This window comes from Hirsutella rhossiliensis (genome assembly GCF_020360975.1).
Source record: "Hirsutella rhossiliensis strain HR02 chromosome Unknown scaffold00013, whole genome shotgun sequence".
NCBI classification, from domain to species: domain Eukaryota; kingdom Fungi; phylum Ascomycota; class Sordariomycetes; order Hypocreales; family Ophiocordycipitaceae; genus Hirsutella; species Hirsutella rhossiliensis.
Genome location: NW_025408679.1, coordinates 1,901,265 through 1,912,841, shown reverse-complemented (window position 1 = coordinate 1,912,841; position 11,577 = coordinate 1,901,265). Strand labels below are relative to the sequence as shown.

Sequence of the window (11,577 nt, the reverse complement as noted above, 5' to 3'; positions counted from 1 at the left end):
TTCCTCTAGCCGTTGCTGTTCGACTTCGTGGCCGGCCCGGGTTAGCAGCTTGAATAGGCGATCTGTAGCGGGGTGCCCGAAACGGCGATGTAGGCGACGTAGTTCCCCTTCTGTAAGAAAAACGCTCTGTTCTTGCTTGCTAAGATCAGGGTGGCGATCAATTCCACCTCCACCTCCACGTCTTCAATAATATTGAAGTGGAAGTCACGTGTTTCAATTCAATCAATTCAATATCACCTGCACATTGAGAGCTTCAATCCACGCCTCCGCCTCGAACGTTGACCACGCGTTGAAGCCGTTGAAGCAGGAGGTGATCTAGGTAGCATCTACACTTAGGTACCTAATCGAGTCGCGTCTGACGCGCGTGATTCGCGTGATCACCCTCAAGGTTAGCCTTAGTTACCGTATTGAGTGTTGTAGTACTTCCATTCCATACTGTTTTCAGATGTAACGAATGTATAAGTACCTGGGCGATTGAACGCGTTTGGGCTGAAGTTCCCCGAGTCGCGTCGCAGAGAAACCTTCCCCAAACGAATGCATCCCCTTCCTGCGGCCAAATGGAAACCGACGTTCCTACTAAGCCCCAGCGTGCTTCAGACGGAGGCTCATCCAGCAAGTCGTTTGTTAACATGGATGCTTTGCAAGACGAATGGAGCATCTTCCCATGGAACCATTTTCCAGGTTATACGATTTCCGAGCGTGCTGGCAGGCAGACTTCGTGGGTCTGGCAGCATGGTTTCGACATTCAACCTAGCGATTCTCCCACGAAAAGAAAATGGGTTTGCAAGCCCTGCCTCAAGAAGCCGAAGCAAAAAACATCAGACTTCTCTGCCGCTGGCACTCAGAACATCGAGAATCATCTGTTCAAAGAGCACAGGCTTGTCGATCTGTCCGGGAAGAGGGCCGCCCGCTCTTGGGAAAGGAACCAGGGACAAGACCCGTCAAAGAATATTGTGGAGATGTTGAACCTCAATGCTTCAGACCCCAAAGAGCAAGGTATCGCGAACGCCCTCATCCAGCGCTTCGATAAGGACCATTTTCAGAGACTTCTTCTCGAGTGGGTGGTCGACGCCAACGTCTCCTTTCGCCAGCCCGAGCACTGTCGCCTCCGACATATTTTCGAATACCTGAATCCATCGGTCGCAGTGACGAATGCCCACATCTCGCACGATACCGTTCGAAAGCGAATTGTTGACCTTTATACCCGATACAAGACGTGCGTAATCGACAATCTAAAGAGCACCCGGGCCAAATTCACATTGCGTTCGACGGCTGGCGTTCCAGGAATCGGCACGCTTTATACGGGATTATATGTTTTACATCGACAAGGATGGAGTTCCATCAAAGCTTGTCCTAGGCATGCCGGAGCTGAAGATCTCACACTCGGGAGAAAACATTGCAGCCCAGATCCTCGAGATCCTAGAGAGCTATGAGATCCTCGACAAGGTGGGCTATATTACACTGGACAACGCTGGCAATATGGATACGGCGACAGAGGAGATTGCAGAGGCACTGGGCTTTGATCCGAAGAAGCGGAGGTGCGATGCTTCGGCCACGTGCTCAACTTGGTGGTCAAGGCGCTATTATTTGGACACAAGGCCGACGCGTTTGAGGCAGAGATTAACGGGGAGCCTGTTCTTGACGCGGTCCAGCATGAAATCTGGCGAAAGAAAGGCCCAGTCGGAAAGCTCCACAACCTAGTAAATTGGATCCATCAGTCCGATAAGCTGACGTACCGGCTTCGTGCGCTTCAGGAAGAGTCCTTTTCACAGTCGGACGACCCAAGGTTCGAGCGAAGAACCCTGTGGACGTTGTCCTTGATAACCTTACTCGTTGGCTTTCGACTCTTTATATGATACGGCGCGGCCTTGAGTTGCGGCCTTTCTTGGAAGACCTGACTGAGAAGGTCACGCTTGAGTTTAGGAAAAATGCCGCAATGGGATGAGAAGGGCAAAGAGATGCCTTTGTCTCTCCGCGAGGAGAGTCTTCTCAGCGATAAAGACTGGAAGGTCATTGGGTTGATGGATAGGGTGCTTGTTGACTTCGAAGAAGCACTGAATGCTAGAAGGTGACGCCCAGAGCCGAGTTCGAAAAGGAGGCCGCATTGAAGCATACGGAAATATGTGGGACGTTGCCTCAACCTACGAATTCCTGATGGACAGACTAGAGGAGGAAAGCAGTAGCGGAGAAGTTCCCCGATCCAGAGCACCTCAAGGCTAACATTAATCTGGGCTGGGATAAGTTGAACGACTACTATACGAAGCTTGACGAGACGCCAGCATACTATGCTTCTGCTATTTTAAATCCGGTTTCGCGTTGGGGTTATTTCGAGAATACATGGACTGACAAAGCACAGCTCCCCTGGCTACAGGAGGCAAAAGGAATGGTGAGAAACCTGTGGGAGGAGGAGTACAAATCGCTGCCGATCCTCCGATGCCTGACGAAGAGCGTCCGTACAAGCGACTGAAGGCAATGAGCGCGCTTGAGAGACACCGAGCCCAGAGGACTTCGTCGCTGCCCAACGAATCTTCCTCTTTGGAAAGTTCACTGAATCCGGACCATGATGAATATGACCGCTGGCTGTCGAGTGCTGACGCTGAGAATGATCCTCTCGTCACCAACCCATTTCAGTATTGGTGGCAGAGGCGGAAAGACTACCCACGGTTGTCGCGGATGGCTCTCGACTTGCTCTCGATCCCTCCCATGTCCGCAGAGTGCGAGCGTCTCTTTAGTACCACTGGGCAAATGGTGTCACCGCTACGGACTCGATTGGAAGCCAGCACGATAGGGATTACGCAAACGTTACGGTCGTGGGTACGGAATGGCCTAATCGACGCCGTGGATACGTTGGTTGACGTGTCAGGGGAGAATGCGAATAGCATTATATGGAGTCTAGGATGATACTGGACATGCTGCCGGCTAGGGCCCTCGGCGACCCCATGGGCCGTACGTGGTTCAACGTCTTCAATTCAACTCCATCGCCCCCATCTGAAGGCAGGTGGTTCAACTCAACGGGACCAATGATGAATAAGCTGTCAACGCAACTCAATAATGAGGCCAAATTGATGGAATTGAATTGATCGCCACCCTGGCTAAGATGAAACCAAGGATGTCCCCATTTGCGTATAATAGGGATGCGGGTCTCGCCTTGGATAAGTTCGTCTGTGGTATTATTGAAATAGACGTGCAGCCTATCCATGTCTGCAAGGCAAAGCAAGAAAGGGGTCGGAGCGTTGAGGACCTGGAAGTCGATCTGTCCAATAGCTGTTCGTACGTTAACATTCCCTATAGACGATGTTGACTCTCCTTTTCCGAACGTGATGGAAGCTCTTCCGGCTGTCGATTTATCTATAGCAACGGAAGGATCTTCCCGCTGCAGCGCAAGATACTGTTGCATACCGACAGTCGAGACGTTGGCTGCACCGGTATCTGGAAGGATGCCTTGAAGCGTCCTGCATACCGGTCCTCAATAAGGAACTGGTTGGATGGGGTCTTTGGGGCATTATCGGCGTAGATGTCTTCTCCGGTGACTTGGTGCAAGAAAGCCTGGTCTGTAAGGAACTGCGTTACGTCCTGCAACTGGTCTTCGTCTTCGTCGTCAAACGGGTCACTAGGGTCAAAGTCGGCTTCCTCGTCCGTATCGGCTCCTTCATATTCCGTGAGGTAGGCAGCGTAGTCCGTAGCTGTGGCCGTAGACCCACTGAAGTGGCATTGTGAGATATACTGGCTTCGTGACTTACGTCTTTCTTCGTCGGAATGCCTCGTTGACCAACATTCTGGCTTTCCACAAACGAAGCACTTCTTCGTCCACTGTCGTTTCTGATCTCGGCTACCTTGTGGGTTCCTCGGGGCCGAAAGAGGAATATCCGCGGTTCCTACCGTACTGATTGTACCGTCGGTCCATGTAGTAGCTGTCCGTCGAGGTTGTATATATAGCTTGTCTACTGATAGAGGTCTCGATTGAAGACCGTAAATCAGCAAAAAGCTCTTCGCACACGCGGGCAGGCTTGAACAATGCGTGTTCAAGTTCTATGACTCCTCGGCAGGCTCGGATAACTGTAGTACGTAAATTATCCTCCCCTCGATACTCAGGGCCTAGGGCCCTCTGGCAAAGCTGTAGCTTATCAAGTAGCAGCTGAAGAACCTGATGTAGGGTCTTATCACTATGTTCCCTACGGACCCTATCGAAGGTAGCAGTTGTCCAGTCGGTGTAATAGTGATGATGGTTAACATCGGTGTCGAAATGCGTCTTAACCTTGTGATACGCTATTGCAAATGTATCGTCTTGATCGACGTAATGAAGGTAGAAGGTTTCTGCTCGTCCGTTAAGAATCCTAGGAAATACCGCATAGAATTGGGTCTCCCGGATCTGTGCATGGAAGCAGATGTTGAAAAGATCTTCATCTTATCGTCAAGGAGGTCGTAGGGCTCGCCTGTGTACTTTTGGTCTTTGTCAAAGGTCTTTAGAAACTGGGCAGAAACGGCGGGGTCAAGCCGTTCGTTCGAACGGAACGAGGGGCAGGGCCTTGTACGGCTGATGCCCGTCAGGCTGGGTCTGCCTTGAAGGAAATGACTGTAGTAAGGGGCTTGGGAATAGACTTCGTCTGGGTCTGTTGAGTGGGGATGTCTTGGGAAAGCTTTCCTGGGAAAATGGGGCTTGGAATAAGGTTCCTTGGGGTCATCTGTTGGGCTTGCTCAGGAGGCCTCTGGGGTCCTTGGGAAACAACCTGTTGCTGCTGTTGCAAAGCCTGGGCTTGGGTTGTAGGCTGGTCCCTTGGTGACTGGTCTTGGGTCGGATTTTGGATATTCTCTCGGGAAGAAGGCGTTGCGAGGGCTTGTTGTTGCCAGGAAGCATTTGATCGTACGTCAAATATCTGTTTTGTGAATTCCTCAGGGTCCCAAGTAGGAAACTGTCGGCTTCGGGTAGCTTAATCAAGGATCGTTCGATTCGCTGGTGGTTCGTCCCAGTATATACTCCCTTTCGGCGGAGAACCCGGCGGAGCTCCCGCCGGTATGAAATTTCAACCATAAGGAACATGTCTAGCGTCCATCCTTCAAAGTCTTGTTGGAAAGCATGGAAGACTTCATCATCCCACATCTTCTCAAGAGTATAGGCTTTAAGGGCCTTAGCTGCGTACGTGGTTGCATGTATCTCCGTTATATTATCGACTGAGATATCTTTGAATCGAAGCTGAGGGTCTATAGCGGAAAAATCGGCCGCGAAGTCGGTTCCGCGCATAAATTCCTGAGCAGAAATAGGTTGGCGTAGGCGTACATCTTCTTGAGGTTGTATAACCCTTATGCCTTCTGTTTGTCCTTGTGACATGTTGATTGTTGTGATGTCAAGGCTTTCCTACCGGCTTGGTCTAGTCGGTTCTTGTCGTGTGTGTAGCATAGACTTCCTCTCTCAGGACTGTGGTGCAACCTATAGAAATAGGTCTCGCAGGGAATTCTTCAAGGAATCAGGTCTTTCTCTTCCACTTGCAAACTTCCTCTCTCAGGACTGTGGTGCAACCTATAGAAATAGGTCTCAGGAATTCTTCGAGGAAACGGGGATGCTTTTCGATACCTAACTTTCTGTGGTTAAACAGACGTTCAACCACTGATCAGTGTTGGGTCGTGGGTATTCGTGCTGTGCACAGGGTGATAGAGAATACGAATCAAAGGTGCTAAAGAGCTATGCCTGTGACTGTTGTATTGGTAATCTATGAAGAGAAGAGAAAAGATGAAGAAGAATGAGGAAGGAGGAGAAGAAGGAAGGAAGGGAGGAATGAAGGGAGGCGTGTAACCCCGGTCCGAATGTCTTCCGAGACCCTCCTATAAAGCCTCCTTCTCGCGTAGGGCCAGTAGAGCCCATGTCCCCACATAATGAAGTCCTCCGCATCTAGACAATATCAACATGCTTGATTTTCGACGTGTTCGATACTCCTCGGGTCAGCTGTACAGCTCCCTTATTATCTCCAAGCAGTAGTGGCACTGTTTGCTCCCCCTTTCCTTCCAGCTCTGCAAGTAGTCGACGTCCCCAGAGAGCAGCTTTGTGGCCTCCCCATCCCAACATACTCTGCTTCTGTCGTAGATCTTGCCACTGATTTCATCTTCTTGCTATACGTCATGACGGCGCCTCCGTAGACCATAAAGATGAACCCCAGGATACTCTTCCGGTCCCTTGGATCAGTAGCGTAGTCGGTGTCAGAGAACGCTTCCCCATCTTGTAGGCCTGCAGAGCCGACGTGCCCTTCGATGTTGTGGTCAATGGAATAATAGTCGATATCGCTGCCTTCGACTCCTTGAGCGTGCTCATTATTTCCGCCATATGTGATACCGTGGTGAATAGTCCTGCCGACATAACCCAATATTCGTAGCAAAGCCTTCCAGTGGTTCCAGCATGCCTCTACCGTGAAAGATGCCATTCTGTTAACTGCGAATATAATGTCGAACCTCGTATTGCATAGCCAAATCAGCTTTCCGAGCAATTCCACGTATTTCAACCATTCGTCATGGTTCAGAGGCCGTCCGGTTCCTCAACGAGCTTCCGTATAGCTCCAGGTTCCATGGGGTTGCGTGCTTCATTGAGTCGTCGTAGAAATTCTGCCACGATTTCCTTCGCAAATTGTGATTGACCAATCATCAGCTTTCCTTTGTGCCTTTGAATCCGAATTCCGAGAATGTTCTCTGCTTCTCCGAGGTCTTTCATCTCAAATCTTCCCTTCAGCTTTTCCTTGACCAGTTCAATGGCATCCTCGTCCCCCCCTGTAATCATAAAGTCATCCACGTGCACGCCGATGATTACCCCCGACTCTGTATGTCTGAATATTGTCGGGTCCACTGTCATCGGTGAGAAACCAATCTCCTTGAGATATTCTGATATTAGCAAATACCACATCCTTGCAGCTTGCTTCAATCCGTACAAACTCTTCAGGATCTGAACGTATTTCCCGAAATATTGCTGGAGCTCAGTTGGCACTTTCATGAAGATCCTTTCCTTTAGGTCTGCTGCAAGGAACGCAGCCACAGCATCCATCTGGTATACCTTCCAGCCTTTCTTCGCCGCTAAAGCTAGAATGATCCTCATCGCATCGAGCCGGATCGTGGGTGCGAAGGTTTCCTCGTAATTGATCCCGTGTTTCTGTGTGAACCTCTCGCGACTAGACGTGCTTTATACCGTAGTATCTTCCTTCTTTGTCTTTCTTGTGATCAAACACAAGCTTGGCATCAACTACTTCTTCTCCGTGCACGTCAACTTCGTTGATTTCCTCCGAGAATGTCTGTCGTCGAACGAGATTCTGAACTTCCTCATCTATAGCTCCTACCCATTGATCCTTCTCACTGCCTTCCATCGCCTGTCGGAAGGTAAGCTTTTTCGGGTCGAAGTCGTACAGGTCTGTATTAGGCTGGAGAAGCGTCCTTGCTACCATGGCTCTTTCCTTCCTGCCACTCTCCCCTCGCTTCTTCAGACGTTCTGCCATGCGCTGTTCTTCTCTTTGCCGCCATTCCAGCTCTGCTCGCTGCTTCTCTGCTCTTTTGAGTGCCACGGCCTCTCGTCGAATCTGGGATCTTGTTTTCGGCAGACTCCTTTCAGCAGAGGTTATATCCGCCTCCCCTGTATTGACAACGATTGTGTCTCCTTGGAGCTCTTCCTCCGAATCTGCAGTGTCTTGGTCGGTCGGGTTCCCATCCGCTGCTTCTCCGGCATCCTCCCCAGCTTCTGTAGCTTCCTGGTCCATGGTCCTATCCTGACCGAATCTTCGGCATCAGAGTCATCATCAGTGAGCTCCCTTGCTCCTTTTCTCTTCCTTCTCATCGTCATACTGCGATTGTGATTCTTGGCTGATTTCATTGTCCATATACTTGCTCTCATCGAATTCCACGAATCGAACCTCGTGGACCTTCTTATCAGCTGGGTTCCAGACTAGATAGATTTTATCTGTCTCCTCTTTGTATCCAACAAAACTCCTTGCCATGCTCTTTTCAGAAGCTTTGTTCTCTTTTCTTTGGGAATAAATACCCAGGCAGGACATCCGAACACTCTCAAGTGCCCTGATCTTGGCTTTCTCCACGCCATAACTCCCATGGGCTTTTAGCCATTCCCTGACAACTCCCTATTTCTCAGATAGGCCGCTGTTGCGTTCGAAAACTCCCAGTATGCTGCCGGAGGTCCATTTCGTGGCGCATAGCAGACCCCTCTCTGATATGGTTCTCATGCTCCTCTCAGAGATACTATTCCCCTCCGGGTGGTAGCCCACTGTTGGTTCGATCCGAATAGCTCTCCCGTGCAAAATACCTTCATTGCCTCGTTTAGAAACTCCTTCCCGCGATCAAAGCGCATCGCCTTGACCTTTTCGCCTTTTCCGTACTCGCGACACTCTGCCTCTGCAACAACTACCCAGGCTTTGATCTTGTCGGTAATTCTCGTTTTGTCTCTAGAGAAATAAACCCAAACTCGCCCGGTAGCCTGATCGGTGATTGTCAGCATGTACTTCATTCCTTGAAGTGATAAGTCCCTGCACATAGAAATGGGCACCCCCCTGTTTTGGGCACCCAAGATGGGTGCCCAACCTAAACGGCTGCGTCAACTTCAACAGCAAATTTCACCGCGGAAACGCATCCAATCTGCTAAAAAATTGACGCATGTGTCTTCAAGCCACTACTGATGAAATATACAGAGTCTGACATTCACAGCGCCCTTGAGGCAATCGCCAATGGCGGATCCGCCAAGAAGGCTGCTCGCGATTGGGGCGTCCCGAGGGCAACTCTTTACAATCGCATGCATGGTCACGAATGCAGAAAGGATGCATTTTCTGCTCTTCAGAGGCTTTCTCAGACACAGGAAAAGCAACTTACCGAATGGATTCTCATTCAGGACGCCTTGGGCCTTCCTCCCACTCACTCGCAGATCAGGCAGTTCGCGCAGCGCATGCTCGCCGTCAAAGGAGACCACACACCGCTCGGAAAACACTGGATGCAAGCATTTTTAAGACGAAATCCTGCAGTTCGGACCCAGAAGTGCCATCACAGAGACTCTGCGCGTGTCAACGGCGCTTCTACCGAGGTAATTCGGCCTTGGTTCAACAATTTCTTCCTTCCCGAGATTCTGGCTATTAAGCCGGAGAACAGGTACAACATGGATGAAGCAGGCATCATGGAAGGACTTGGGAGAATGGCCTGGTCGTTGGCAGTGCTGAAAAACGATCTGTACAAAAGAAGACGCCTGGTTCTCGGGTCTGGACGTCGTTCATCGAGTGCGTGTCCGCTGCCGGCACCTTCCTCCCTCCACTCGTCATTTTCAAGGGCAAATCGGTCCAGCAACAGTGGTTCCCAGAAGATCTCAGTACTTTTAGTGACTGGCAATTCACTGCGACAAAGAACGGCTGGACTTCGGACCAAACTGCGGTGGAGTGGCTCGAAAGGTGTTCATTCCAAGAACCCAGCCACCCGACCCTTCGGAGCGAAGACTGCTAGTATTGGACGGCCACGGAAGTCACGAGACGGTTGACTTCATGTATCTATGCTACCAGCATCAGATTCACCTTCTTTCTTACCTCCCATACCTCTCATGTGCTGCAACCGCTCGATTTGTCTGTCTTCTCCGCTCTTAAGCACTACTACCGCAAACAGGTCGGATTTCTCAGCCTCCTGACCGATTCAAGCCCAGTCGGCAAGCAAAACTTTCTTTCCTGCTACCAGAAAGCACGCGAGCAAGCGCTCACTGTGTCAAACATCAAGGGTGGCTGGAAAGCGACGGGTTTGTGGCCGGTGTCGATGGCGAAGCCACTTTGAGCCCTCTTCTGCTGGAGAACAGCAACAGACGCAAAAGAACGCGAAAATGTGGCCAATGCATTCAATAGCCACTTACCCACCAGTGACTGGCAATCAGACACATCCCAGATTGCGTGGTCGACCCGAGGCGCTCGCAAGATCTGAAGGTTCAGGTAGTTCAATTCAACCAGCTAGACGACGACGTGCCCACGAAGAGATTGCTGTTCAGGAAGATCACAAAGGGTTTGACGAGAAGGATGGCCTTTTAGCAAAAGCTCAATTGCAGATTCAGGCACTGGAAACACAATTGGCGGCCGTCAAGCCGAAAAAGGAAGAGGGTGGTCACGAGCCCGAATTCGAGGTTCGCCAATATTGAGGCAATACGACGGGCGCAGGAGGAGGTGAACGCAGCTGAGAATGAAGAATCTGATGAAACCGAAGCTGAGGTTTCAGAAATAGGTGACGATTGTATCGTAGTGCACGGTGGTGGGCAGTGAGAAGGGATTGAATTAATGGTGTTGAAAATGGTCGTGATTTTTTTGGGGTGCCCAAAACAGGGGGGTGCCCATTTCTATGTGCAGGGACTTAGCTCAACTGGCCCCCAAAGATCTATATGGACTCTCTCTAGCTTTTCTGTCACCGCAGACATTGGCTCCCTTGAGACCTTTCTTGTCATTTTGGCCTCGGTGCAGCTTGAGCAGAATGACGGGCAGAATGAGTTGTCTCCGAGATCATCCATTACGGCGTTCAGTTTGCCCTCCATATGCTTTCCAGGGTGTCCCAGCCTAGCATGTAGTAGTCTTTCAGGCATCTTCAGGATTGACTTCAGCGCTACCCCGTTATCGCCATCCTTTTCTTGGATTGTATGGGCTCGGTGCCCTCTTGTCTGGCTCAAGCGCCACACCTTTTTATGTCTGTGGCCAAACAGCACCTCCTCCTTGCTATTATCGCCACCATCCTGTGCTTTGGACCTGTTGTTCCCTTTGTTCCATGCACTGCGGCCACGACCTGCGAATTGTGCGGTTTCTCCCTTGATTGTCGTATCGACGAGCTCCAACTCTTTGCTTTCCAGAGAGCTCTGCACCTTTTCCATTGTCAACGTCTCTGTCGAGGCGTTCAAGATCTCGACCGTAGTGTTAAAAGCGTCGTCCATGCTCATTTGCAAGAAGCAAATCAATAGCTGTTCATGGATAACAATGTCCTTGTCTTGGCTATTAATCTGAGCTCGAAGTCGCTTTAGGTCGTCGACCTTCTCCTGCACAGTTCTATTCGTCTGCGTACTAACGTCGTATAGCATTCGGATCAGCTGTCGAAGGCGCGCTTTGTTCGATGTCGCATATCGCTTAACGAGGATTGATAAATTGCTCGTGGATCGGTGAGATGGTTGACTGAGTTCTTGTGGATCTGGTCAATACTCTGTCGTATTTTCATTCTCGCAAGAGAGACATTTTTAATGTCCGCAGCATTCTCTCCTGGCGTTGATAAATCTGACGATTCCGCTGTTGCCTTACCGGTGACGCAGCTCATAAGATCGTCACTCAACAAGTTATCTTCAAGATCCATCTTCCAGCTGTCAAAGGAGTCTCTTCCATCAAGGATGGTTCCTTTGTAGTCTTTCTTGCCCATAGTGCCGGGTCTTTGCTGTCAACCGTCGATTCTTGACGAAAAAGTGTTCTCATATGCCGAGTTCAATCGTGCAGTGGAAGGATAATAAAAGCAACCGGGTGCATAACCTGTAGCGATTGAACTTGCTTCTATTCAATTCTGTCTGACAGCTCTCAACATACATATATACATAGTGGCACGTCCGTGCCACTATCC

At 50.2% G+C, this 11,577-nt stretch overlaps 3 protein-coding genes across 3 annotated transcripts; 1 reads left to right on the top strand and 2 right to left on the bottom strand.

Moving 5' to 3' along the window:
- Positions 1–557: 557 nt before the first annotated feature.
- Positions 558–1,945, top strand: HRG_09756 (restless-like transposase; the record flags this gene model as incomplete). The annotated part of the gene is made up of 5 exons (XM_044868227.1): positions 558–779; positions 846–1,263; positions 1,358–1,509; positions 1,599–1,700; positions 1,787–1,945. 5 exons carry the CDS (start codon positions 558–560, stop codon positions 1,943–1,945), a joined length of 1,053 nt encoding a protein of 350 aa, XP_044716808.1.
- A 2,321-nt stretch (positions 1,946–4,266) lies between these two features.
- HRG_09755 (uncharacterized protein) lies at positions 4,267–6,410 on the bottom strand (the record flags this gene model as incomplete). Its single annotated transcript, XM_044868226.1, has 4 exons — positions 4,267–4,549; positions 4,600–4,910; positions 4,994–5,297; positions 6,061–6,410. The coding sequence occupies 4 exons, from the start codon at positions 6,408–6,410 to the stop codon at positions 4,267–4,269; spliced, it is 1,248 nt and encodes a 415-aa protein (XP_044716807.1).
- A 4,093-nt stretch (positions 6,411–10,503) lies between these two features.
- HRG_09754 (gag-polypeptide of LTR copia-type domain-containing protein) lies at positions 10,504–11,382 on the bottom strand (the record flags this gene model as incomplete). Its single annotated transcript, XM_044868225.1, has 3 exons — positions 10,504–10,567; positions 10,659–11,151; positions 11,268–11,382. The coding sequence occupies 3 exons, from the start codon at positions 11,380–11,382 to the stop codon at positions 10,504–10,506; spliced, it is 672 nt and encodes a 223-aa protein (XP_044716806.1).
- Positions 11,383–11,577: the final 195 nt, after the last annotated feature.